This window comes from Malania oleifera, chromosome 10 (assembly GCF_029873635.1).
Source record: "Malania oleifera isolate guangnan ecotype guangnan chromosome 10, ASM2987363v1, whole genome shotgun sequence".
Taxonomy (NCBI): domain Eukaryota; kingdom Viridiplantae; phylum Streptophyta; class Magnoliopsida; order Santalales; family Ximeniaceae; genus Malania; species Malania oleifera.
This window is the reverse complement of record NC_080426.1, coordinates 5908511-5936343: the sequence shown is the minus strand read 5'-3', so window position 1 is coordinate 5936343 and position 27833 is coordinate 5908511. Positions and strand designations below refer to the sequence as shown.

Genomic DNA, 27833 nt, shown 5'->3' with positions numbered 1-27833 from the left:
ACTCCACCGTCCCATCCCAATAATATCCATCACCGCAAAAGCAAAAAGTCTCCACTCTCCACGAATCGTTGTCTTCCAAGTATGGAACCCAAAACCAGAGCAAACCATACATCCATTAGTCATATTATATTATATTATCTTTATATTTAAATGTGGAGGATTGCGAGGTTGCAACCATGGCGACTGCGACGGTTTTCTGATCGACTGAGGAGGAAGGAAAACGAGAGAGAGATTAGAAAAAATCGGTGGCTTCGATTCGATATTCCGATATTCGCCATTAGCGTAAGATAAATCCATCTATCTATCTATCTAATTGCTCGACCGTCGGTGCAGAAGGCATCGTATTCTCCAAATTTGTGGTAGACGATTCGTGTTGCCATTTTTTCCTGGTTGGGATTGATTCAGCTGGTCGATTGATCCATATATATCCAGGAGGCTTTTTTATTAGATATAAATAGAAGCTGGCGGTGTCGACATGGATATCGGAAGCTGGAGAGGAGGAGGAGGAGGCCGGGAGGCTCCTGGGCGGCGGAGGTGGAGATTCAACCATGGAAGGTGCAGAGTCGGGGCGCGCGACGGATTCCGGCGGTGCTCATAAGGTCCACGATGAGCTGCAGCTCGCCATCGATGTTCCCGACACCGCTCATCAAATCAGCAAAGGTGCGGTAGTCACTAGTCGATCGATCTTCGTTTCGTTTCCAGATCTATTTGCATTTTTTCAGGCTGTTTTAATTGCTGTGGAGTTTTTTCCCGAGGGCAAGATTCCTTTTAATTTAATTGGGTTTGGTAATAGGAGGAAATTTCCTTTTTCTTTAAAGGACCGATTATTTTTGGCAAATTATTATGACGTGGACAGAAAAGATCATTTTCATTGGTCGCATCAAACTCAGGCAACTCTTCTAGCTTAACTATTAGTTTCATGTAGCCTGTAGGACGATATAAAATAAAATTAATTTTTATAAGTTTAAAAAATTTTGTATATAATTTTTTATTTTATTTTCTTTCAATCTAACCTACTAAACCTAAGGCTAATTAAGTGAGTCTTTATTTGCATGAAAAATAATACCCTGGTATGCAGATTGAGTATATACTGAAAGGTATATTGAGTTTGAACTATATATATAATTAGTAGTCTCATTTTTTTTTTTTTATTCATTTCTTTTAAAGTAGGTGAGATGTTGGATTCCTGAGTCACGAATTTTAATTAATATAAATAGTTTAGGATCACCATTTTTAATACTTTTAATTCACGCCATGGAAGTTTTTTATATTACCTTGCTTCTGTGACCTTGTTTCGTCTTGGGGTGCACATGATGACTGCCCAGGTCACAATCAGTTAAAACTACCCCACCATGCATAATTTTTACACGTAACATCAAATAATAATTAATTACTCATTAATAATTACTTACTGGGTTCTCCATTTAATTACCCTTCTGTTAATATTTATTTTAATTACTCCAACATCTGCAGAGCTAACAAAACAACGTACTGATTTTATATCGATGCAATTAAAAAATGAGTTTTGAAAAAAAAAAAAAATTGAAAGGAGGAGGAAGAAGAAAATGTTTCTGTCTTTGTTTCGTTTTCATTAATTTGAAGAAACACGTGAGAAGGAAAAGATTTGAGATCATTCCCCATTAATTTTCACATCGCTAGATGGGTCGGCTAATTAAAAAAATGAGTTTTTATATATAATTTTAAATAAGAACTGCATTCATACAGATACATGGTTTCAAGTGGGCTTTCTGCTGACGACGGGGATCAACAGTGCGTATGTGCTGGGATATTCGTCGGCGATCATGGTTCCTCTAGGCTGGGTGGCCGGCGTTGTAGGCTTAGTTGCCGCCACCGCCATATCCCTCTACATCAACTGCCTTATCGCCACCCTCCATGAGGTTGGGGGAAAGAGGCATATCAGATACAGAGACCTTGCTGGGCACATCTACGGTACGAGCATTCATATATCTCCCTAAAAACTCCATCAGTACAGTTTCTACAGGTTGCAATTCTTTCAAAATAATTAAGGAGGTACTTGTGAGTTGTGATTTTATTATCATCACAAAACCTTCTTATATTTTTTAAAAATATATAAAATAATAAGTATATTATTTTTCTATGAATAAGCAGGGATGAAAATACCAAAATATCCACAAAATAATTAATTAAACTATAAGGTCACGGGATCAATTCCTCCTTAAGGCATTACTCGGTGAATTACCAGGGATGTGTTAATGGAGGGGGGTGAAATGAGGGGCGGCTTTGACTCCCTGGTTTTGTAACACACCATAGTATTCAAAGTGGCGAGATGGTGGTCGAAGCCTCCGAATTATTAAAAAGTATATATATTAATAAATTAATTAAAAAAATTTATACAAAGTTTATGGTTTAATTAACCATAATATGAGTTTGGAAGTTGCCTATATAAATCAAGTAATAATTTCTCATGTGTTTGTAATTGGTGAGGAGGAAGTAAGCCTTCAACTTTTCATGAATATTAATTAAACTAATTAATACCTTAATTTAATTAATTGTTGTGTGGATATTTTGGTCTTTTTAGCACATTCTTCAATAAAAATTAATGACATCATGATTTAATATAGCTTCAAAAGATATTAGCGAGTTTAGTGGTTACGGCAAGTATCTCTATTATTTTTGAGTCAAACTATATAGGTAGTTTGTGTAATTTTCTTGATAAATAATAGATAAATTAGGTATAGTTTTGTAGATTTAAACATTTTTTTTTAATAATTTTGGGGTTTTAACACATTTTTAGTATTTAACTTATTGGAAAAAATTGTTATGTTATTTTTTAGGGAAGTTATGTTCTAGACATAAATATTTTTGGGTGTAATGGAGTTGTATTGCCGTTGCAGGTAGGAGAGCATATTGGCTTACTTGGGCATTGCAATACGTCAATCTTTTCATAATTAACACTGGGTTTGTCATTTTGGCTGGTGAGGCCCTAAAGGTAAAGTCCTTTTTTTTAACCCATTAAATATTATAGCTTAACTTTTTGTGGATTCAAATTTAAATGAATTTAAATAAAAGTCAATATAAATTTATATTTTATTTTATCTAAATTCACATTCAGTCATCTCTTCCAAACATAAGATGGATATATTTATCAACAATTAAAATCTCTTGCGTGGTTATATTAATATGGATGTAGTAATTGCCCTTTAGTACTTTTGTTTTGGCTTGGGAGTCTTCTATTAATTTTGACCAAATTTTTTATGTGCGCAGGCTGTGTATCTTCTGTTCAGGGATGATGACGCCATGAAGCTGCCGTACTTCACAGTGATGGGGGGGATCGTATGCTTGTTGTTTGCAATCAGCACACCCCATTTGTCTGCTCTAAGAATTTGGCTTGGAGTTTCCACATTCCTCAGTCTTGTATACATCACCTCAGCAGTCCTTCTGTCCTTTCAAACCGGTAATTTTCCCAATTATATAGTTGAAGCTCTCAATATCATATATAAATAATTCCTCTCTCTCTCTCTCTCTCTCTCTCTCTCTCTCTCTCTCTATCAATACATTTGCATTCACAAATTAATTATGTTTAATTGCGCTTGCAGGAATCAAAGCTCCTGCCAGGGACTACAGCATCCCAGGCTCCAACACTAGCAAAATCTTCAGAACGATTGGGACAATTGCCGACCTCTTTTTCGCCTTCAATACTGGAATGATTCCAGAGATACAGGTATGAATATAATTAGGAGAAACTTGCCTAATTCTTGCAACAGAATAAGAGTGGAATGAAATGAAAAGTTAAATGATACACATAAGATTATGATGACAGATTATATATTACATCCCATTCCATTCCATTCCATTATTGCAAATACCAAACCAGCAGTTAAATCTATAGCCCCTCCAACAGCAAAGCATGGGCCAGAATGGCCTGGGCAGCCATTGGTATATATGCCCATGACTCCTGAAACGAACACTTGAGGCATTTTAAGTTTTATTTTTTCATAATATCAAATTTGTGTTCTAGTACACGCCTGCAGCAAGAAATTGCTTGACTGGGTGTTCCAGATTTAGAAAAAGGGAGGGAGGGGGGGTTTGTTTTATTAGTTCATTTTCTAGTTTTCCCTTCAATCTTCCATCCTCAGATGTGGCTTTTGGCATCAATCAGGCGACAGTGAAGCAGCCAGTGGTAGAGAACATGCTGAAAGCTCTACACCTTCAGTTCACAGGAGGAGTTTTGCCAATGTATGCCGTGACATTTGTAGGGTATTGGGCTTTTGGGTCATCGTCCTCTTCCTATTTGCTCAGCAGCGTCTCCGGTCCCATGTGGATTAAGACAACTGCCAATCTTGCTGCATTCCTTCAATCCGCCATTGCTTTGCACGTAACTTTCCTTAATTCATTACTTCAATTCTTTACCATTAGTTCAATGCTTTCAAAATTTAATTTTCTACAGCATTATTGATCATTGTTGTTCCTCTAAGCTAAGCTATGAAGCTTAATCACCCTGGACATTCACAGATATTTGCAAGTCCAATGTATGAGTACTTGGACACCAAGTATGGGATCAAAGGGAGTGCAGTAGCCATAAAGAATTTGTCATTCAGAGTGATCCTAAGAGGGGGTTACCTTGCGACAACCACATTGGTGGCAGCTGCTCTTCCATTTTTGGGAGACTTCATGAGCCTGGGGGGAGCAATCAGCACATTCCCTCTCACATTTATCCTTGGCAACCACATGTACCTGATGGCAAAACAGAATAAACTCACTTACGTGCAGCGGCTCTGGCACTGGTTCAACATTGGCTTCTTTGCTCTCCTCTCTGTAGCAGCAGCAATTGCAGCCTTAAGGCTTATAGTTGTGGATTCAAAAAGTTACAGCCTCTTTGCTGATTTGTGATGGATGCCTGACTTTTTGTTAAATGACATCCTTCCATTCGGACTTCAATCTCTCAATAAAGACTCCTAGCCAGCTTATTTTTAGTTCTCCCTCTCTCCTATTACTAGTTAAAATGCTCAGTGTTTCTTAAAATGAATTCAGAACTACATTTGAAGTAGTGGATATAATTTTTTCCTCTTTTTCTGTGGTGTAGAGAGGGTTGTGTTGAAAAAAATGGAAAAGGGAAATTCGAGAAAAAACACAAAAATAAATTTTAAAAAAAAAATTTCTTTTTTTCCCACTCTTCCCAAGATTAAAATTTGAGACCTCCATACGACCATACTCAAATTGTAACCTAATATATCCTCTGTAGACCAAAAAATTTAGTGATGCACATATTATTACAAGTCATCTAATTAAATTTAATGGAGGCTAAACATGTATGCTTTAATATGCATTATGTGCCCTAAAAGGACTCCAAAAACAGCATCCCACTTGAGTTCCTCACGAAACCTCTCAGGCTCTCATGACAAGCTAACATTGCCAAAAGTGTAACAAAATATCACATTTATGTTTAAACAATTACTACTTTACTGTTGTCCAACTATTTGAAGCAGATCCACAAATATTACCAAAAATTATTTTAAATTAAGGGACTATACATTTAAAAAATAATAATAATGATAATAAAGACCTGGATAGTAACTAAGCAGTTAACATCCATTGCTAGCCCCTGTTGATTTCAAAATTCAACCACCTGCAACATACAAAAACCCATGGTGTATAGCAGAGAATTTTCCAATACTTATCCAACTATTTGAATTTGACTCGTGAATCCATCTACTCAATTCAATAAGGATCCATGTTATAGTGCGCCCTTAGTAATGATTTTAAAAGCACACATTTTTTTCCCTTCTTTGTTACATTAGATGCCCAGCCTTTGCTACACTAGCCCAATTCCCATATTCAATATTCCTTTTGAGAGTATGACATGATCGACATGTCGTGGCACATTTATCAAGAGGAAATACACATTCCCTGATCAATTCAAGATCACAAATTATGTCAGCCATATGAAAATGCATTTATCACAATCCATCACGGGATTGTGCATGACAGTCTACTTCCGGCAGTAGCATGACAAAACCCTCAAACTAGGGCATGACATTGATCAAGAGGAAATACGTACATACATACATACATACATACATACACATATATATACCCTAATTACATCAAGTTCAAAGTGCAAAACATGATGCATCAGAATCAAGGAATGTAAAGTCTTGAATATTTATATGCTAAAGCTAAATATACAATATAAAAAAGCCAATATATCAAGTTTCATATTAGAAAAGAAACAAATGGCCGTAGCCTCAGATTCATTTTATAATGAACAAATTGACTATGCTTCAACAAACAAGAAGATATATTCCAATCTTCCCATGCTTTACATGGAGGACAGATGTATTTTCGAGATGCATCAAGGAATATAAAGTTGCCTGCATTGAAGTGTCACAGTTAAACACATAATAAAAATCCAATAAATCAACTTTCATACCAAAATCTAAAAATAAAAAAAAATCCATGTCTTTTGAGTTCAAAATGCAGAAAAAATATATTAATTATAACTTTTAGAAAGCACATTGACAAATTATCTCATGTCTCAACAATACAAAGCCCAAGATCAAACTGGACCAAATTCACAACATTGCCAATCCCCACTAAATAAATCACTACAGGCTGCACAGCTAAAACTACAATACAAAGCCCAAGATCAAACTGGACCAAATTCAAAACATTGCAAATTCCCACTAAATAAATCACTACAGGCTGCACAGCTAAAACTACAATACAAAGCCCAATATCGAACTGGACCAATTTCAAAACATTGCCAATCCCCACTAAATAAATCACTACAGGCTGCACAGCTAAAACTACAATCTTACAAAACTAAATGACACAACAAGAGTTTCTTAATATTGAGAACCACACTCTTCCACCCTCAAAATAACCTTCTTTTTTGCAGACTCCAACCATTTGGTGAATTTTGTGTGAAACCACATATCCACTGAACTAACCGGAGCTGGGGAAAACTGAATCATTAACTCAACCAGACACATGCAACAGGAATTTTTTTACCAACTGAAAAGAAAAGGAAGACAAGGGCAGTCAAAAACATAGGTGGGAAAAAAAAACTAGCACTTTCATGCATGTCTGCATGCAGGACAGCACCTGAGAGAGAGAGAGAGAGAGAGAGAGATACCCCACATAAAATCACCCAAACACCAACTTTATGACGATGCAGATGGTGTTTAGAAGTATAAGAGGAACTCTCATGTACTGAGTTGCATAAATGATACCCATTAACTGTCCCTTGAATGATTTTGATGTTGTCCTGCCCCCTGAGAATTCTGAGAAGCTCCACCCTCTAGGCCCAAGAAAGCGGTCCTCATTTAATATTGCAAATGCATTTGCAAGAAGCAGGCAGCCCTCCAGTAGTGTCCATAGACCCATTTCCTGCAAGATAAGGGTTCAACTAAGTTCAACTAGCACCATTATCCCCTTACCCTGCTTTTTCCATATATTCTTTATATACTTACATACAATGCAATATATTCATCAAATATCACATTAACTCCAAAACCCCAACAAGAAGCGCCTTCCCCGAAACCAGAAAACAAAATGGCCCAAACTAGAATGCTCTACAACCATCATACCTTTGTTATAATTAATAATAACGGAGTTGAAGCAACCCCTAATTCTACATTTGGGAGTATGGATTTCAGGTCTTGAATTTGAATTTGGGTGGATTTGGACAAAATTCAATATAATTTTATATTACATTTTATCCAAATCCACACAAATCCAAATCCAAGACGTTTCCCAAACATAGGGTAAAAGCTTTTCCTATCATGTTCAACATTAGGTAAAAGGGAGGAGCAAATGAGGACTAGGGCCGTGTTGCAAGTCCAAACAGAAACCTTCGATCTCATTTATGTTAATGGTTTCAAGATAAAGGAGGCTTGGGCTCGTCAAAAAAGGTTTACCCTGTGTTTGGGAGCATGGGTTTCAAGCCTTGGATTTGGATTTATTTAGAGTTAGATAAAGAGTAGTACAAAATTATATTAAATTTTGTCCAAACCCACACAAATCTAAATTGAAAGCCCAAAATCTATGCTCCTACACACTACCTAAGGGACTGTTTGAATCCTTGGATTTGGAGGTTTGGATTTGGATTTGGATTTGGAGGCCCAGTTCCAAATCCTTTGTTTGGGATTACAAGACGAGTTTGGACTTTAACTACAAATCCTAGCGAGCCGAAATCCATGAAATCAAATCCAAGCCCAGGCCTGGATTTTACAAATCCAAATCCAATTGGATTTTATTCTAACCCTTGACCCGGACGCCCCTGACACCTGCTTCTTCAACTTCTTGCTCCCTCGAAAAAATCGGGCATCTACTTCCTCCGCAAAGTGAGAACTTCCCAGCCATCTGAGGTAAGGCTGTTAATTTTCCAATCTCCCTCTCCACTCCTCTCTCCTTCCCAATTGTGTGTGTCGCTCCAAAATCTTGCTGTGGCAAGCTTCTTTTTCTGCTCAGTAATCTCTCTCTTTCTCTCTCTTCCTCTTTCTCATGATTTCATTTCAAATTCCTGCCCAAGAACATGATGATTTTCGTTTTAGCAATTTCCTTTTAATATTAACAGGATTGATGAATTTTTTAAGCTATCTTGCAAGTATTTATTGTAAGGATTGATGGGTTTTTCAGTGATGTCTAGCAAGTGATTAGCAGAACTACAAAACGGCAGGAGACTTTTCAGCAATTTCAGCCTGCTGAAGTACTGCATTTTTAATCCCCTTTCGTCTTGATCTTATCATTAAACATCTAACCAGCTCTGCGTTAATGATGGATTGCAAATTATTTCGGAACAACTTGCATGCATCCTTAGATTTTTTATCCTATTAATTTTAGTGATGTATTTTATTTTCCTTGTTTGTTCTATAGATTGAGTATACCTGGGTTTGCTTGGGTTTGAGAGGCCTAAGTTACCAATTCAGAATAATCTTCCACGTTACAGAGATCAATTTCCAGGTATGATTTTATTTTCAGCTATTTAACTATACTTCTTGTTCAATGGAGCCATATAAATGCCATTTAGCAGGGAGTTGGAAGCAATGATTTGGACTATCCAAAACACCCTTTCTGATAGACACCTTTCTTTATCACTTCTTGTGAAAGCATTTTCCCTATCCTGATTCTTTTTATGGATGGAAGAAGGGTGCTAACTGTTGTTTTTGGTAAAATGTTTTTCAGGCTCATGATTTGACAGAAGATGGTGAATAACTAAAATGTAATCAAATAAAATGAATTTGGTAACCAACTCCATTAAACTGGTTTTATGTTTATGATGTTGGTACTGTTGATATTGATAATAGATAAATGCAATATGTACATAACCATAAAGAGGCATGGCTTATTGTTTATTTTGAAATTCAGGCAACCTTGAATTCTTGACTCAGTGCATATGTCCAATTGTATTTCCTCAGAGGAGCTGCAATTAAAGATGAGATGATTTCTGGTTTCATGGTGGGGATCACTACACAGAATGCGGAAGGTAGAACCCTGTGTATTCATCTAATGAGGTTACCAATGTAGAAATTGAGTCCTGTAAAAGATGTAAAAAGAGATAAAAGCATGTTTTGGTACAATTGTTTTTTTGAACCAAATACCTTTAAACCAATTGACACGGGGGTTTTAACTCAAAAAAATTCCCAAATGGTTGAAGTATTTGAGTAGGATTTGCATCCCCGTAAACTTGATTAGCAGTAGAAGATTTTGGTAAAAGCAGAACTGGTGTATTATTATGCAGATCCTTAAGTGTAGCCGCATCAGAGGGCACCAAATACCAAGCCTTACTAGACAGAACTGAATCAGCAACTTTAGCATCTAAAGAAAGAACCGATTCTTGAATAATATAAAATTCGTATCTATGGAACTAATGCCAATTACCACAGAATAAGAAGATCTCTTAACCATTAGAGTTCTTGTGCAGATTGATCAAAAGAGGAAATTTTGATGAGAGATTTCTCATGGTCAGGGGTGGGAGAGTAAGAGGGATCACATGGTTTTTTGGATAAATTGGGCAAGCTGAAGTGTGGGGATGGTTTAGGTCTGGAAAATTCAGTGTCCAAGAATGTTGCATTAGTTGGTAAGTGATTATAATTTTTTCCTTTAGCATTAAGTCATTGACAGCATGTATGGGATCCATTAGGATGCCTAAGCTGGCATGTGTGCCACTCCTGTGCACCCTTGGAAGTTATTTCTCAGATTTTTTTATCTTTTCCTCAAGTGAGGTTTTGTGTTGGTAATGGCAAGAAGGTTAGGTCTCAAGAGGATCTCTGAATCATGGATGCTCCCTTTTTGTATTGCCACTTTGTCACTTACTGTGATTTGGGATTCAAGAACGGTTCATAATTTAAAATTTGACTATAAAACTAATTTAAATGTCGGACAGCTTGTGAAAATGATGAGATTTAGTTGGTCAGAAATCAAAATGTTGGGAGTGGGTGGTGGAAAATATGAAAGTGATATTGAGTTGATAGAAAATTTAATGCATTTAGGCAAGAAGTATATGCTGTTTTGCCGGATTTGCTGGGAAAGATGTGGAATTTTCAGAGGCAGTTCATAATTCATTTTGTGAACAGATTGATAATTGTAGCTTTGGGCCTTTGGCTATGATTCTAGTAATTTCACGAAAGTTAAACCAATCCAAACGCTTGGTTTGTAAACTAGGATTTCAATTGTAGTTATAAATTAGGACTTAATTAAACTTCAAAGACTGATTTCATAAGATGCATCAACATTCCCCTTTGTTTCTAATTACATTGAGATGGGCTGGTGGATTTTTATAACAGATGCAAATGGTTAGATTTTTTGAGTTTTTTCTAGTTTATTCCCTAGTTTTCTCTGTTGATAGTTAAAAGGCGGCTTTCAAAGATTTTCTTACTCTTACTTTGAAACCTAACATTCTACTTGTTGCTTAAATTAATATCTCAGATACTTCAAATACAAAACATCAAAATCCTTTCATTTAATGCATGTGCAACTCATATATCTGAACATCTTGACATTTGTATCTCAATGTTTTTTTCTTTCCTTATGCTGTGCAGATAACAATTATAATTCACACATAGTTAGATAAAGGATCTGCCTTTGAGCCCTAACGTTTTCTTGCTGTTATATTTTTTTAATATAAAGTCATGTATTTTTTTATTATTTATAATATATATTTATTATGATTATTTACTAGCTTTTATGCAATTTTCAGTTGGAGCAGCAATTATGGATGAAAGTTTTGTATGACGATGTCAGCACTTACTAGAAGCTATTTTATTGGATACATTTGGGATTTATCGTAAACAATGTTAGTTATATGAGTTGTAATTTTTGTTTTAAATAAATGTGTAGATTTGATTATGATATGAACTTGAATAATTTGTAGATTTGAAAAATGATTATTATGGATAGAATAAAGTATTAATTCTTAGTTATTTAACTCATTGTATTTAAAATTAATTTTTTGACAGTTGTTTTTTATCAATGTGTTCATGTAAATATGAAAAGAGAGAATTATGCACGAAATTTGTTTGTATAACATCAACTCAAATTTAAAATTGAATTATTTTATTGATAAGGACAAATATTATTTATTGTTATTACGTATTTTTAGTGTCCTAAAAGATAATGTAGTAGATGTTAAAAGAATAAGAGATAGGATCATTAAAATCAGTATAGTTTTAGGCTTGGAGATAGTGCATTAGTACATATGCTATCCAAATAGGCTTAGTGTTAGGGTGTGACAATGTAATGGGGAAAATGGGGGAGTGAGATACTACTATAATTGTATTCTTCAGGGATTTGGAATGAATATATGAATATCTGTGTTATCGCTTGTATGGTGATTCTCTTGTAGATGAATAATACAAGTAGTTCTTTTCATTGTGGTGTTCTGTTGCCTTGGATTATGATGTCTCTGATTGTTATAGTCTTATTCGGTGTATAAGAATATATTGCTCATGTGAAATCCTATTGTTTCTTGTTTTCCTTGAGTATTGAGACTCACCTGGTGCTCGTGCTTGCAGGCTTGAACGTGTGAGAGTTGGCTGACTTGTCGAGGGAGAGCTCTCAACGAGTGCCACACGGCCCTTGCTTGAGTCCCATTTTGGGGGTCCGTGACAGTTGGTATCAGAGCACAGTGTGTGCGAGCACCATGCGTGGGATTAGGAGAAATAAGTCAGGAAGAGTGAAGCGCATTGAGGCGCTTGAGACAAAACTCGCAACCCTGGAGACAACGTGCGGTGACCTCCAAGGGTTGGTGGCAACATTGATAAAAGAGAAAGGCGAGTCAACAGAGCTTGAGGCCGCCGAAGAAAACCCTAGAGAAAATCTCTATGGGGTATCAAAAGTCGTAGAGAGACTTGAGGAACTTGAAAAATTCATTCCAAGTGTGAAATCCCTGGAGAAACGGCCAAGAGAGCTTGAGGCCTTCCAGAAGAGTATCGAGCAGTTGGAAGCCTTTGAGAGTAGGCTACAACATATTGAGGGCATATTGCCATCTCTTTCGTCCCAACGGGGAGAGCCAATAGAGCTTGAGGCCTCCTTACGGGAGCTAACGGATAATCTTGATTTCCTTACAGAAGATGTTAAAGTGTCCATTACTGCTTTGAAGGGAGATTTGAAGGAGATGGGCAATGTCCAAAGTGCGGTGGTCCAAGTCCAGAGGGATTTACAAGAGATCACTGCGAAAGTGAATGCAGTGGCACAGTTAGCCCGATGGCCAGTTGCACATCCAAATGAGACTTCTCGATGGAAGGTACCGGAACCTAAAAGTTTTGGGGGTACACGAGATGCAAAGGAGCTAGACAATTTCTTCTTTGATATGGAACACTACTTCACGTGCTCCCGAGTGGATTTAGAAGTGGACCGGGTCAATATGGCAACGGTATACCTGGTTGGGGATGCAAAATTGTGGTGGAGAACTAAATGGAATGATATTCAACACAATAGATGTGTCATTAACACATGGGAGGGGTTGAAACATGCGTTGAAGGCCCAATTCTATCCAGAAAATGTGGAGTATATAGCAAAGTGTAAAGTAATGGAATTGCAACAGACGGGCTCGTTAAGGAGTTATGTAAGGGAATACCAAGCCTTGATGTTGGACATTGTAGACATGACTGAATCGGATAAACTGATTCATTTTCTTCGGGGTTTGAAGACATGGCCAAGAAATGAAATACGTCGGCAAGGTGCTGGTGATCTCTCTTCCGCCCTCGCTGCTGCTGAACGGTTGGATGATTTTTCAGATACTTCTGGGAAGCGAAATTTCCCTACATTCGCAAATAATGATTCCCGTCCCAACAAAGTGTATAAGCCCACAAATGGGGGAAGGGATAAGGAGACAAATAGTTCTTGGAAAGATAAAAGAGCGCCCATGAATAGGGAGTGGAGGGGCGGACGAACAGGGGGTGGAGAGCGTCGACCGATCTCTTGTTTTCTTTGCAATGGACCACATCGAGTGGCGGAGTGCCCCGATCGTAAGGCTTTGAATGCTATGAAGGCCCTTCGAGGGGAAACCGAAACCTCGACAGCAATCCCAGAAGAACAACCAAATATGGTGGAAGCCTTGAGATTTTTGGGAACATTAGAGCGTCAAGTAATTCACAACAAGTCTCAGGAGAAGGGACTAATGTATGTGGATCTACTTTTGAATGGAAAGAAAATCAGGGCCATGATTGATACAGGGGCCACCCATAATTTCATTGCTGATTCTGAAGCTCAACGGTTAGAATTGCAAGTAGATAAAGACGTGGGCAAGATAAAAGCAGTGAATTCTCCAGCATTAACCACGGTGGGGGTGGTACCTAAAGTGGCATGCCAAATGGGATCATGGTCTGGAACAGTTGATTTCACTGTGGCACCCCTTGACGACTTTGATGTGGTATTGGGGATGGATTTTCTTAAAGTGACACGCTCAATGCCGATCCCAGCTGCGGATTGTCTTGTGATAATGGGAAGTGCACCTTGTGCGGTCCCCGCAGCCTACAACAATTTTGATGAGAGGAAGTTGCTCTCAGCCCTCCAATTCAAAAAGGGAGTAAAAAGGGGAGAATCTTCTTTCGTGGTTCTACCAATAGTCTCAGAAGATGCAGAAGTAGGGAAATATCCACTTGAGATTAAGGAAGTTCTAGAAAAGTTCAAGGAGGTGATCCCGGAACAGCTACCCAGGGTTTTACCACCTCGACGACAGATTGACCACGAAATTGAACTTTTGCCAGGAGTAAAGCCGCCAGCACGTGCCCCTTATCGAATGGCGCCGCCTAAGTTAGCTGAACTTAGAAGGCAACTGAATGATCTTATTGCAGCAGGGTTCATCCGGCCTTCAAAAGCACCTTTTGGGGCCCCAGTGTTATTTCAGAAGAAACAAGATGGTAGTTTGCGCTTGTGTATAGATTATCGGGCTCTTAATAAGGTGACCGTGCGCAACAAGTATCCTATTCCACTGATTGCTGATATTTTTGACCAGTTAAGTACAGCTAGATATTTCACGAAACTGGACTTGAGGTCGGGATATCATCAAGTGCGCATTGTTGAGGGAGATGAACCCAAGACCACTTGTGTCACACGGTATGGAGCATTTGAATTCCTTGTCATGCCTTTTGGGCTAACAAATGCACCCGCTACCTTTTGTTCTCTAATGAATCAGGTTTTTCGAGACTACCTTGATCAGTTTGTGGTTGTTTACCTTGATGACATACTGGTTTTCAACGCATCCTTAGAAGAACATAAAGTTCATCTTCGAAAGGTTTTTCAAAAACTCAAAGAAAATCAGTTATATGTAAAAGGGGAGAAGTGTGCTTTCGCTCAAAAGCGTATCAAATTCTTGGGGCATATCATTGAGGAGGGCCAGATTCGGATGGATTCAGCTAAAGTAAAAACTATCAAGGAGTGGCGAGCACCTACATCTGTTAGAGAACTGCGATCTTTCTTGGGTCTAGCCAACTACTACCGAAAGTTTATAGAGGGGTACTCTAGAAGAGTTGTATTGTTAACGAATTTATTGAGGAAGGGGGTACCATGGGGGTGGTCAGAAGAGTGCCAATCAGCATTTGTTGAATTAAAGGAAAAGATTGTAGGAGATCCTGTGCTAATCTTTCCTGATGTGACAAAACCGTTTGAAGTGCAAGTAGATGCCTCAGACTTTGCATTAGGGGGAGTTCTCTTGCAGGAAGGGCATCCAGTTGCTTTTGAAAGTAGAAAATTATCGGGTGCCGAACGGAGCTATACAGCACAAGAAAAGGAGCTTCTCGCAGTGGTACATTGTCTTCGGGTGTGGAGGCACTATCTTTTGGGGTCCAAATTTGTGGTAAAAACCGATAATGTAGCAGTTACTCATTTTTTGTCACAACCTGGACTAACGTCAAAACAAGCCCGTTGGCAGGAGAAGCTAGCTGAATTTGATTTTGCTTTTGAATATATAGTGGGGAAGACGAATGAAGTGGCCGACGCTTTAAGTAGAAAAACTGAATTGGCAGCATTGAAAATCATCAGTCATCTATCAACTAGTAGGGTGGCGCTACCTTTGAAGAATCTTATCAAGGAACATTTAAGTACAGACCAGCAGGCGCAGTCACTAAGCAAACTAATAGACGAAGGGAAGACACGACAATTCTGGGTAGAAGATGGACTGATAATGACTAAAGGCAGAAGAGTCTATGTGCCTAAAGCTGGAAACTCGAGGAAAACCTTACTGAAAGAGTGTCATGATACGTTGTGGGCTGGTCATCCGGGATGGCGAAGAACTCATGCTTTGATTACACAGGGGTACTATTGGCCAAATATGCAAGATGATGTGATGAGTTATACTAAAACGTGCTTGATCTGTCAACAAGACAAGGTAGAAAGAAAGAAGACCTCAGGTTTATTGGAGCCATTGCTAGTTCCTGCTAGGCCATGGGACAGTGTCTCTTTGGATTTTATTTCCTCGTTGCCAAAAGTAGAGGAGTTTGACACAATTTTGGTGGTGATTGATCGGTTCTCAAAGTATGCAACTTTCGTACCAGTCTCGAAGCCGTGTTCAGCAGAGAAGACAGCTCAGTTATTCTTCAAGCATGTGGTGAAATATTGGGGTGTTCCAGAAAGCTTAATTAGTGATAGGGATGTTAGATTCACGGGGGGATTTTGGGGTGAACTCTTTCGCTTGATGGGTTCAAACCTTAATCTTTCCACGAGCTATCACCCACAGACAGATGGTCAAACTGAACGTTTTAATGGGATGCTGGAAGAATACTTGCGACATTTTGTTCACTCCAATCAGAAGAATTGGGTTACTTTACTAGACACGGCACAATTCTGTTTTAACTCTATGAAATCTTCTGCAACTAATAAAAGCCCTTTTGAGATTGTGACAAGTCAACAACCGACTCTTCCACACACTCTGGATGGTCCATACAAAGGAAATTGCCCAAAAGCCTACCAATTCACGAAAAATTGGTTGCAAAACATCGAAGTCACTCGAGCTCAGTTAGAAAAGCATCCAAGCGCATGAAGAAATGGGCTGACAAAGGGAGACGACCACAACAATTTGAAGCTGGAGATCTGGTTCTTGTAAAAGTGCCGCCGGAGACATTTCGCTTTCTTCGTGGCAAGGATAAAAGGCTGTTACGTCGTTACGAAGGTCCAATCAGAGTAATCGAAAAGGTGGGACATGCATCTTATCGGCTTGAGCAACCCGAGTGGATGAAAAGCCACAGACGTCCAGTTCATCCCGTGTTTCATGTAAGCAATTTAAAGCCATTCCACATAGATGAAGCAGATCAGCACCGACAAAAATTGAGGAGATCAACAATTTCCAGAAGGCATCCTGTCACCAAAGAAGTCCAGGAGATCATTGCAGACAGAGTCGTCAATCTAGAAGGTCGTCAACAACAACAATTTCTGGTTCAGTGGTTAGGACTGGGGGAAGAAAAGAATAGTTGGGAAACAGCAGACAACCTTCAGCATGCCATACAGAAGATCGAAGATTTCAGAAATTCGTAGTCAACGACATCTACATCGACATCAGAAGAGTGAGAAGGCCGTCTACAACACATCGACGAGGACGTCGATAAATTGAGTGGGGGAGGATGTTAGGGTGTGACAATGTAATGGGGAAAATGGGGGAGTGAGATACTACTATAATTGTATTCTTCAGGGATTTGGAATGAATATATGAATATCTGTGTTATCGCTTGTATGGTGATTCTCTTGTAGATGAATAATACAAGTAGTTCTTTTCATTGTGGTGTTCTGTTGCCTTGGATTATGATGTCTCTGATTGTTATAGTCTTATTCGGTGTATAAGAATATATTGCTCATGTGAAATCCTATTGTTTCTTGTTTTCCTTGAGTATTGAGACTCACCTGGTGCTCGTGCTTGCAGGCTTGAACGTGTGAGAGTTGGCTGACTTGTCGAGGTAGAGCTCTCAACGAGTGCCACACGGCCCTTGCTTGAGTCCCATTTTGGGGGTCCGTGACACTTAGCAGAAAGTCTAAAAAGACAATTTTGAGATATGGGTAGTATTTTAGAAGGGATACCAATGTCAAAAAAGACATTCATATGAACTGATTTGAATGGTAACATTAGCAAGAATAATATAGGATATGAGAGGATACATGGAGGCCATGGATATGGAAATAAAAATGAGGCAGGTGATACAATTTTAGATTTTATCATGTCTTATGATTTGGTTATATTGAATACTTGCTTTATAAAAAGAGAAGAACACTTAATAACTTTCAAAAGTGAGTATAATAAAAGTCAAATAGATTTCTTCTTAACTAAGAATGGAAATTGTCTATCTTGTAAGGATTGTAAAGTTGTTCCAGGCGAAAGTTTGGTTACACAACATGGAGTCTTAGTATTCAATATACATATTAAAAAATGGAAAGAAGTAGTATAAATCAACACAAGAGGACTCTAATGTTCTTTTCTTTCCTTTTTCTATGCACATATGATTAGATTAAGGTTCTTCTTTTGAGCCCTAACGTTTTCTTGCTGTTATAGTTTTTTAGTATAAAGTCATGTATTTTTTTATTATTTATAATATATATTTATTATGATTATTTATTAGCTTTTTTATGCAATTTTCAGTTGGGGCAGCAATTATGGATGAAAGTTTTGTATGACGATGTCAGCAATTAATGGATACATTTGGGATTTATTGTAAACAGTATTAGTTATATGAGTTGTAATTTTTTTTAAATAAATGTGTATGATTTGATTATGATATGAACTTGAATAATTATTATTATGGATAGAATAATGATTCTTAGTTATTTAACTCATTATATTTAAAATTAATTTTTTGACAGTTGTTTTTTATCAGTGTGTTCATGTCAATATGAAAAGAGAGAACCATGCATGAAATTTGTATATATAACATCAACGCAAATTTAAAATTGAATTATTTTATTGATAAAGACAAATATTATTTATTGTTATTATGTATTTTTAGTGACCTAAAAGATAATGTAGTGGATGTTAAAAGAATGGGGGATAGGATCATTAAAACCACGATAGTTTTAGGCCCGGAGATAGTGAACATCATTAGCACATATGCTACCCATATGCTACCTGCTACCCAAATAGGCTTTGCAGAAAATCTGAAAAGATAATTTTGGGAAGGTATGGGTAGTATTTTACAACGTATACCAATGTCTAAAAAGGCATTCATAGGAGCTGATTTGAATGGTCACTTTGGAGATAAAAATGAGGCTAGTGATACAATTTTAGATTTTGTTGTCTTACGATTTGGTTATATTGAATACTTGCTTTATAAAAAGAACAGAACACTTAACAACTTTCAAGAGTGGGTACAACAAAAGCCAAATAGATTTCTTCTTAACTAAGAACAAGGACGGTATATCTTGTAAGGACTGTAAAGTTAGTCTAGGCAAAATTTTGGCAACACAACATCAAGTCTTAGTATTCGATATACATATTAAAAAATAGAAAAGAAGTAGTAGTACAAATCAACACAGGAGGACTAGATGGTGAAACTTGAAGGGAAATAATATAGTAAAATTTAAATATAAAATGAACAAAGAGTGTGATTGGACACTAGGGGATAAGGTTTCAGCAAATATTGTTTGGAATAAAATGGTAAATTCCATCGTAAGGATAGCAAAAAAGGTTTTAGATGAGTCTCAAGGAAGATACATGGGTAGTAAAGAAAGTTGCTGGTGGGATCAAGAAATCCAAAAAACTGTTAAGACAAAAAGAAATTGGTATAAAATATGGCAAAATTGTAGAAATATAAAAAATCTTGCAAAATATAAAGAAGCGAGAAAAAATGCAAAAAATACAATCAATGAAGCTAAACATAAAGCTTATGATACTTTATATACTAAACTAGATACAAAAGAAGGAGAAAAATATATATATAGGTTTACTAGGGCTAAAGAAAGAAAATGCAAAGAATTAGGTGATGTACAATGTATAAGGACAAGAATGATAATATCTTAATTAGAGAATAAGACATAAAATAGAGGTGTTGGAGATACTTTGATAAGTTGTTTAAAAAAAAAAATGTAGATTGAACTTAGAAGTGATAAATGAAGAGTAGATTAAAAATAGGAGATTTATTCGCAAAATTAGAGTCCTTGAAGTTAAAATAACATTAAAAAAAATGAAGAGTAAGAAATCTATAGGACCAGGTAAATTACGAATTGAAGTTTGGAAATGTTTAAAGGATAAAGGAATTATTTGGTTAACTAATCTATTCAATAATATTATAAAAGAAAATTCCAAAAGAATAGAGGAAAAGTATGTTAGTGCCTTTGTATAAAAACAAAGGCGATATTCAAAACTGTAAAAACTATCGTGGAATTAAGATTACGAGTCATACGATAAAATTATGGGAAAGGGTAATTGAACATAGAATAAGATTAGAAACGAATATTTCAAAAAATCAATTTGGTTTTATGCTTAGGAAAGCAACAATAAAAGCTATTTATCTTTTAAGAAATTTAATGAAAAAGTTTAGAAAAAAGGACTTGCATATGATTCTTATTGACCTAAAAAGCTTATGATAGAGTACTTAGAGAAGTGCTTTGCTAGGTAGTAGAAAAGAAGGGAGTTTGTAGTAGATATATGGAGGTCATTAAGGATATGTATGATAGAATAGTGACTAACATTAGGACTATAGGAGTAGATTCTAGAGAGCTTCCAATTGCAATAGGTGTACATCAAGGTTCTACTTTGAGTTTTTATCTTTTAACTTTAGTAATTTATGAAATTACTAGGAATATAGAAAATAAGATCCCTTGGTGTATGTTGTTAGCTTATGATAGAGTAGTTAGGGAAGTACTTTGCTACGTATTAGAAAATAAGTGAGTTTACAGTAGATATACGGAGGTCATTAAGGATATGTATGATAGAGTAGTGACTAAAGCTAGGACTATAGGAGGAGATTCTAGAGAGTTTCCAATCACAATAGGTGTACATCAAGGTTCTACTTTGAGTTTTTATCTTTTTACTTGAGTAATTGATGGGGATCAACATGCCCTACCTATGTCATTTTCAGATGTTGTGACACGTGGACGGCCTCCTGATGTCCACATTTCCTTTGCCGACATGATGACACGTGGATGACCTCCCAATGTCCACATCGGTTCATAATTGTTTGTAGATTTTGAAAGGATTATTTGAAGACTTGTTTTGAAGACGTTTCAATGTGAGAAAGACCCGACCAGAGATGCCGAAGCAAGTCCAAGTTCAAGACCCATGTGGGCCCCACACAATCTTGTGGGCCCCAAAATGCTCCATTGGGCCCACACAAACTAGGCCTCCCTTTGACTTTTGTTTGTATTTAATTTGTAAACATGCAAGACAACTTGCTTGCATATGTATGTTAGGATATTGTGTGAGTATGTCTAGTGAGTTGGAGTGTTAATAAGTTGTGCTTAATATTTATTGTGTCAATAACTTGTAAGAGTAATTAATGTGTCTAGTAAGTTGGTGTTTTTATTATTTGTGTCTCCCATGCTTGTGTGGAAATTGTTAGTTGTTTAATGTCTTTGTCCCCCCATGCTAGCTAAGCTTATTAATGCTTTGTCCCCCCATGCTAGTTATATATATGCCCCTTCATTGTAAGAACTATGTAGAGAGAAAAGTATTGATCTTGAAAGGAAATTCCTTTGTTGAAACTTGTTAAGCTTTGTCCAATCCTTGTGATTGTGTAGTGAGAGACTACGTCGTTCTCCTCGGAGATCAGGTGGTGAGAGACCACTATTCTATCCAGCGATTCCATCCTTATCCCACCTTCACGACTTCCCTCCATCACCCACACGGCCATCACCAAGTTACACCCCAAGGCCGCCAATCCATCATTTCATTTGTTGCATACATATCCATATTTCAAAGTGTGCACGAAGAACTTCAAATGAGTTCTAACTATCCTCCAACGCATCAACACAACCACACCAAAATACCACCCCCCCCCCCCCCACACGGCCAATTCCCCTCCATTACATTGCTGCGTTTGTCTCGGTATTTCAAAGCTTGTTCCAAGGAATTTTCTAGCGTGGTCTAAGACTTGTGTTGAACAATATCAAGCATCCATAGATTCTCGTGATAACTTCAGTTTCTGTTCGAACCCCTGTTATATCTTACAGCCCCTGCTATTACTAAACCTTAGTTTCAAAATCTGCACTTTCACATTCAATAAATCCTTTGCCTGAAATTCTGAATTCCAAAACTTGAATAGCATTTGAATCCATTGATTGCAATATTATTACTTGCTAGTTTTAAAATAAATTCTGGGAATATTGGTGTGCTATACATAGAACTTTCATTCTTGAAATATTGAAATATCATCTTTTCTGCATTTAACTTGATTCCTTTGTGAAAGAACTCTTGGAACTTATTTTCTAGACAGCATTATATACCGTTTAAAAATTTAACAATATGAAATATAGCATGATTTATTGTGTTTATGTTAAAAATAACTAAATTCTTAATTTAAAGTGTTTGAGCGTGTATGCTTGCTTGTAAGGGTTGAATCAGTAGGACTAGGCCACCCTCTCCCGTCCTACATCATCTTGTTATCAAAGCCTAGGTTAGAATAGGCTAAACCCTCAAAGTCCCATTTCCTTAGCCAGCAGGATTTTAGTTTCAGACTGAAACAGCCGCAGGATTTTGCCCAGAACAGCCCACTTATATTCTGAATTTTCGATATTTGGAACTTAGTTTGGTTAGGTTTACACTTGACCCTACTTTGTGTGACCAAACACCATTCCAAGGGCTTCCCTAGTGTGTCCGAATCCTTCCCCAACCTCTAGGATGTCTACTCAAGTCAGGAATCCTTAACGAGGTCATAGGATTAATGTTGAGAGAGAGCCACCTATGCCTCCTAGAGAAAGACCTTCCCTCCCTCCACAAAGGCGAGTGAATCGCCAAGATAACTCTGTTAGGAAATCCTCACATCCTGAGCCCTGTGCCCAACGTTGGAATGATGAGGACTATGACGTTGATGAACTTCATGTTAGGAAATCTTTCCGAAGGGACCATCGTGATCCTTACAAGGTTGTAATGAGGATAGAAGCCCCAACCTATGATGGGCAGATGGATCCTAAAGTCTTCCAAGATTGGTTGACTGGAATGGATTCCTATTTTGATTGGTGTAAGATGACTGACCCTTATCGGGTTAAGTTTGCAAAAATGAAGTTAACGGGGCAAGCCAAGCTCCATTGGATGATTGTCAAGAGGCAGAAAGCAAGGTTAGATCATAGACCCATTGAGCATTGGGATCTAATGAAGGATAGGTTAAGGGAGAAGTATGTACCCGTTAGTTATAGAGAACAACTTATAGATCAACTTTACAGCTTGCGTCAAGGTAGCATGACTGTTTCAGAATGCATGAGTCAATTCGATGAGTTGTATATAAGATGTGATGTCTATGAGACTGTTAGTCAACAAATCTCCCGATTTCGCTTAAGATTAAAGCCTAAACTAAGGAGAAAATTGTTCCCCCATCACATTAAGTCCTTTGAACAAACCTATAATTTAGCTCATGACTTTGAGCAAATGACTAAAGGGTCCATGGGAAAACGATTTGATACCTCTTCAAATGAGTCATACTCTCGAAAGAAACAGAGTTATGACAAGTCCCGACCAACGCAATCAAGTCAAGTTACCTCTCGAGAGAGCAATTCCACAGTCCAACTACCTATGGACAAAGGAAAAGCACCCATGACTGGATCCTCTCACTAGAGTTCTGGCAGTGCAGCGTACTTTAGGTGCCATAAACAAGGACACTTTTCCAAACAATGTCCCACCAGGAACTTGGCGCTTGATAGGGAAGATGGTGCGAAAAAGAAGGAAAAGAAATAAATTAGTGGAGAATCCTTGACTATCATAAGTAAAAATCAATTTGAACAAGAGAGTCAAGATGCTCAGGTAATGAATGAGGTTGTTACTAAGGAGACTGAAATACCCCTTCCTGATAAAGAAACACCCCTAGAAGTATCATCCTTACCTTCTGAGTTTAAGGATGTCATCTCAGAGCCACCTAGTTAGTCATTTTCCATGAGAGACAATCAACATGTCACTGACCTTGTTCCTTATTCATCTGTGCCTCATTTACTACATCATAGAGTGAACCCGATAAAACGTAAGGAGCTGAAATAAGTGAATGAATTGAAGGAACATGACTTTGTTCAGAAGATTTTAGGTCCACTTGCCTGCCCTACTTTCCCTAATCCCAAGGAAGATTACACTTATAGCACATGCATCGATAATAGAGCAACCAACAAGATTGTCATCGAAAATAGGTTTCTCAAAACCATTGTTTCCAATAGAGATGTACAGCTCATAGGTTACTTCTTGAAAGCCTTGTGGACAATGTTAGGCTCGTATTTTTGTGCATATCATCCGTAGACTGCTTGGCAAGTTGAAGTAGTGAATAGGAGCCTTAGGGACCTATTGAGAGGTAAGGTAGTTGAGAATATCCTAACTTGGGATTTATGTCTTCATGTGGTCAATTTTTCATTCAGTAGTTCAATGGATAGGACCGCAATACTGAGCCCATTTCAAGTTATCACATGATATAGTCTTAGGAAGCAAGTATATCTTATTCCACTATCACTTAAATCTAGAGTGAGCGAGCCGACTGATGCTTTTGCAAAGCATATACACAATCTACACTCTGAAATAAGAATGAAAGTTAATTTGAATTTTGAACATTGTAAATCTCATGCTGATATACATTGCATGTTGAAAGAATTTTTAAAGGATGATATGGTTATAGTCCTTATTCGTCCTAGGCAGATTCCTGTAGGAAAGGTAAGGAAGTTACATGCTAACAAGATGGATCATTTCAAAATTTTAAAGAAAACTAGTTCTAATACTTACATACTTAATATTCCTGTTGATTTTAGCATAAGCAATGTTTTTAATGTTGAAAATCTAACCCCATTTCTTGTACCATCTTCTTTTGTAGAACCTTCAAATTCTATCCCTATAGGTGACCCCACTCCAATTCCCACTCCTCTTGAACCTAAAAAACTGAAATTATCTTTGCCTCTACCCTTACCCATGCCCAAGAACCTTAATGTAATCTTGGATGACAAGGCCAAGTTCACACAAGCAGGATCATACCGGAAGTTCATGGTCAAGTGGAGAGGTAAGCCAATTCCCGAGAGGAGCTGGAATTTTAAAGAAGACCTCCTTCATCTTAACCCGGGACTATATTCCCAGTACAACACTTTTAATTCTTCAGAGAAGAATTCTTTTGAGCCTCGGAGAGATGATGGGGATCAACATGCCCTACCTATGTCATTTTCAGATGTTGTGACACGTGGACAACCTCCCGATGCTTGTGTGGAAATTGTTAGTTGTTTAATGTCTTTATCCCCCCATGCTAGCTAAGCTTATTAATGTTTTGTCCCCCCATGCTAGTTATATACATACCCCTTCACTGTAAGAACTATGTAGAGGAAAAGTATTGATATTGAAAGGAAATTCCTTTGTTGAAACTTGTTAAGCTTTGTCCAATCCTCGTGATTGTGTAGTGAGAGGCTACGTCGTTCTCCTTACAGATCAGGTGGTGAGAGACCATTATTCTATCCAGCGACTCCATCCCTGTCCCACCTTCACTACTTCGCGATCACCAAGTTACACCCCAAGGCCGCCAATCCATCATTTCATTTGTTGCATACATATCCATATTTCAAAGTGTGCACGAAGAACTTTAGACGAGTTCTCACTATCATCCACACGGCCACACCAAAATAACCCCCCACACGGCCACTTCCCCTCCATTACATTGTTGCGTTCATCTCGGTGTTTCAAAGCTTATTCCAAGGAATTTTCTAGCGTGGTCTAAGACTTGTGTTGAACAACATCAAGCATCCATATATTCTCGTGGTAACTTCAATTTCTGTTCGAACCCCTGTTATATCTTACAACCCCTGCTATTACTAAACCTTAGTTTCAAATTCTGCACTTTCATATTCAATAAACCCTTTGCCTGAAATTCTAAATTCCAAAACTTGAATAGCATTTGAATCCATTGATTGCAATATTATTACTTGCTAGTTTTAAAATCAATTATGGGAATAATATTGTGCTAAACATAGAACTTTCATTCTTGAAATATTGAAATATCATCTTTTTCGCATTTAACTTGATTCCTTTGTGAAAGAACTCTTGGACCTTATTTTATGGACAGCATCATACACCGTTTAAAAATTTAACAACATGAAATATAGCATGATTTATTGTGTTTATGCTTGGATAAATGAATTCTTAATTTAAAGTGTTTTGAGTGTGTATGCCTGCTTGTGAGGGTTGAATCAGTAGGATTAGGCCACCCTCTCCCGTCCTACATCAGTAATTTATGAAATTACTAGAAATATCCAAAATAAGATCCCTTGGTGTATGTTGTTTGCAGATGATATCGTGTTAATTGATGATAGTAGAAGCAGAATGGAATCTAAGCTAGAACTTTGGAGAGCTACATCAGAGTCTAAAGGTTTTAGGATAAGGAGGAATAAGATAAAATATATGAAACGTAACTTCAGTAATATAAGAAGTAGCAACAGAGAGAAGATTAAATTGAATAATCAAGAAATTAATAGCACGGATAGATTTAAATATCTTGGATCTATTATGTAAGGTGAAGGAGAAATTGAAAAAGATGTAGTACATAAAATCAAGGCAGGTTGGGTACAATGGAATGTGAGTCAGGTGTGTTGTGTGATCGTAAAATACCCTTAAAATTAAAAGGAAAATGTCATACGACGACTATAAGGTCAATTATGCTTTATGATTCAAAGTGCTAAGCAACTAAGAAACAACATATACAAAAAATGAAAGTTGCTAAGATGCGTAAGTTAAGATAGATACGTGGTTTAACATTAAAAGATAAAGTAAAAAATAAGCACATGCGAAAAATTTAGGCAAGCACCAATTGAGAACAATATAAGGGAGAGGCTACTTCGATGATTTGGGCATTAGAAACGTAAGCCTAGTAAAGCACCCATAAAGAGGAGTGAGTTAGTTATGATTTCTAACATGAAAAGGGATAGGACCATAGGGGTAGGCCTAAAATACATGAAGTAGTGAGGAAAGATTTAATAGCACTTAATCTAATATAGGAAAATGCTCTAAATTGAGTGAATTGACAAAAAACAATTCATGTAGCCAACCCCACCTAATGAAACTTAAGGCTTGTTATTATTGTTGTTGGTGTTGTAGCGACAGAAAAATATTAGCTGTTAGTATATAGAACACCTAAAAATTCAAAACATCATCGAAGAGTATACTAGTGGTCGTTAGTACTAATTATAATGCATATATAATAATTACAAGAAAAACCATTATTAAAATGCCAAAATATGGTGGTTATTTTCAACATTTGTTACATGGTAAGAACCAACAGTTATGTGTACATCGCAAGATGGTTAGAAATTAAGTTATACATATCAAAATCCAAATCTCATGCTTAAGTTGATCCAAACAATATATTTGGATTTGCTTTGAAATTCCATTTTCATCCTAAAATTTGACCAAACCATGAATTTGGAATTCTGCGGAATTCAAATACAAATTCATGTATTTGTAATTCCAAGTCAGTTCCAAATCCATGCATCCAAATATTACCTAAGGCTAACTCTCTGAAGTTTTTGTCAATAGAGGAGACATCATACGGATCATCTATTTCTATTTTCTATTTTTGTTTTTGTACACTGACAAATCAGAAATATGAAAAGCGCTTGTGCACCTTGCTGTTTTTGTTTATGTTGTTCTGTTTTCAGGCCCAGTTAATTCAAACAAGGACGAATTTATAACAAAGACGCATGGATAAATGTGTTCAGACCCGGTCGAGCAAAAAATAAACAGATGATCTTCCACAGCATATTTCTAATTTTTCTAGGTTTTTTTTTCTAACGCGTTTGTTGGTGCGTAAACTGATTCAAAATAAAAAAAGAAAAAGAAAAATTACATGGAAAGGTGTTAAATACAACATCCCGAAAGAATCAAACTTTCGAAATACAAACTCAGACGATTAAATTAAAGGCTGCTCTATCTACCTCGAGTGAACATGGATTTACATAGAAAGTAAAACAAGATGAACCTGATAAACGAGGAAATAAAATAAATGTCCTAGTACTAACCTGCGAAATTCGAGGTCGTGAAAACGACTGGTATCGGAGAAGATCAGAGGCTTAACACAGCAACGAATGCACCGGCGATGATCGCTTTTTCAAGTTGAGAGCTTAGCCTCCGTCTCCGTCGGAGAGCACTCAGAAACAACAAAGTTTCCCTTATGATAAATACTTGAAAAAGCCGTGTTTGACTCACAGTTACCCGGGTCTCCATCTCCCCCAAAACAGCGATCCGATTCGGGCGTACCCATTCGCGCCTTAGGTCAAGC

General features: G+C 37.2%; 2 protein-coding genes across 9 annotated transcripts; one reads left to right on the top strand and one right to left on the bottom strand.

Moving 5' to 3' along the window:
- Positions 1–4955, top strand: LOC131167029 (proline transporter 1-like). 2 transcript variants are annotated; one of them, XM_058125759.1, is made up of 7 exons: positions 1–660; positions 1726–1950; positions 2877–2971; positions 3247–3436; positions 3579–3703; positions 4142–4357; positions 4495–4955. In XM_058125759.1, the coding sequence occupies exons 1-7, from the start codon at positions 549–551 to the stop codon at positions 4870–4872; spliced, it is 1341 nt and encodes a 446-aa protein (XP_057981742.1). In that variant the 5' UTR covers positions 1–548; the 3' UTR covers positions 4873–4955. The 2 variants fall into 2 exon arrangements, with proteins under 2 accessions (XP_057981742.1, XP_057981743.1); XM_058125760.1 differs by lacking the exon at positions 1726–1950 and having other exon boundaries at positions 62–660.
- LOC131167030 (uncharacterized) lies at positions 3761–27833 on the bottom strand. Of its 7 annotated transcripts, none has more exons than XR_009139959.1 (4): positions 27574–27833; positions 17317–17444; positions 4603–7371; positions 3761–4480 (listed from the first exon to the last, which is right to left on the bottom strand). XR_009139959.1 is itself a non-coding variant. In XM_058125763.1 (3 exons), the coding sequence occupies exon 2, from the start codon at positions 7366–7368 to the stop codon at positions 7129–7131; it is 240 nt and encodes a 79-aa protein (XP_057981746.1). In that variant the 5' UTR covers positions 7369–7371; positions 27574–27821; the 3' UTR covers positions 6121–6353; positions 7118–7128. The 7 variants fall into 7 exon arrangements, 4 of the variants coding, with proteins under 4 accessions (XP_057981746.1, XP_057981744.1, XP_057981745.1 ...); XR_009139958.1 differs by lacking the exon at positions 17317–17444 and having other exon boundaries at positions 4603–6353; positions 7118–7371; XM_058125763.1 differs by lacking the exons at positions 3761–4480; positions 17317–17444 and having other exon boundaries at positions 6121–6353; positions 7118–7371; positions 27574–27821.

Coding starts and splice junctions, on each gene's coding strand:
- LOC131167029 (XM_058125759.1), top strand. CDS start 549: ATGGAAGGTGCAGAGTCGGGGCGCGCGACGGATTCCGGCGGTGCTCAT. Junction 2,972..3,246: donor TGGCTGGTGAGGCCCTAAAG/GTAAAGTCCTTT, acceptor TTATGTGCGCAG/GCTGTGTATCTTCTGTTCAG. Junction 4,358..4,494: donor AATCCGCCATTGCTTTGCAC/GTAACTTTCCTT, acceptor GGACATTCACAG/ATATTTGCAAGTCCAATGTA.
- LOC131167030 (XM_058125761.1), bottom strand. CDS start 7,368: ATGGGTCTATGGACACTACTGGAGGGCTGCCTGCTTCTTGCAAATGCA.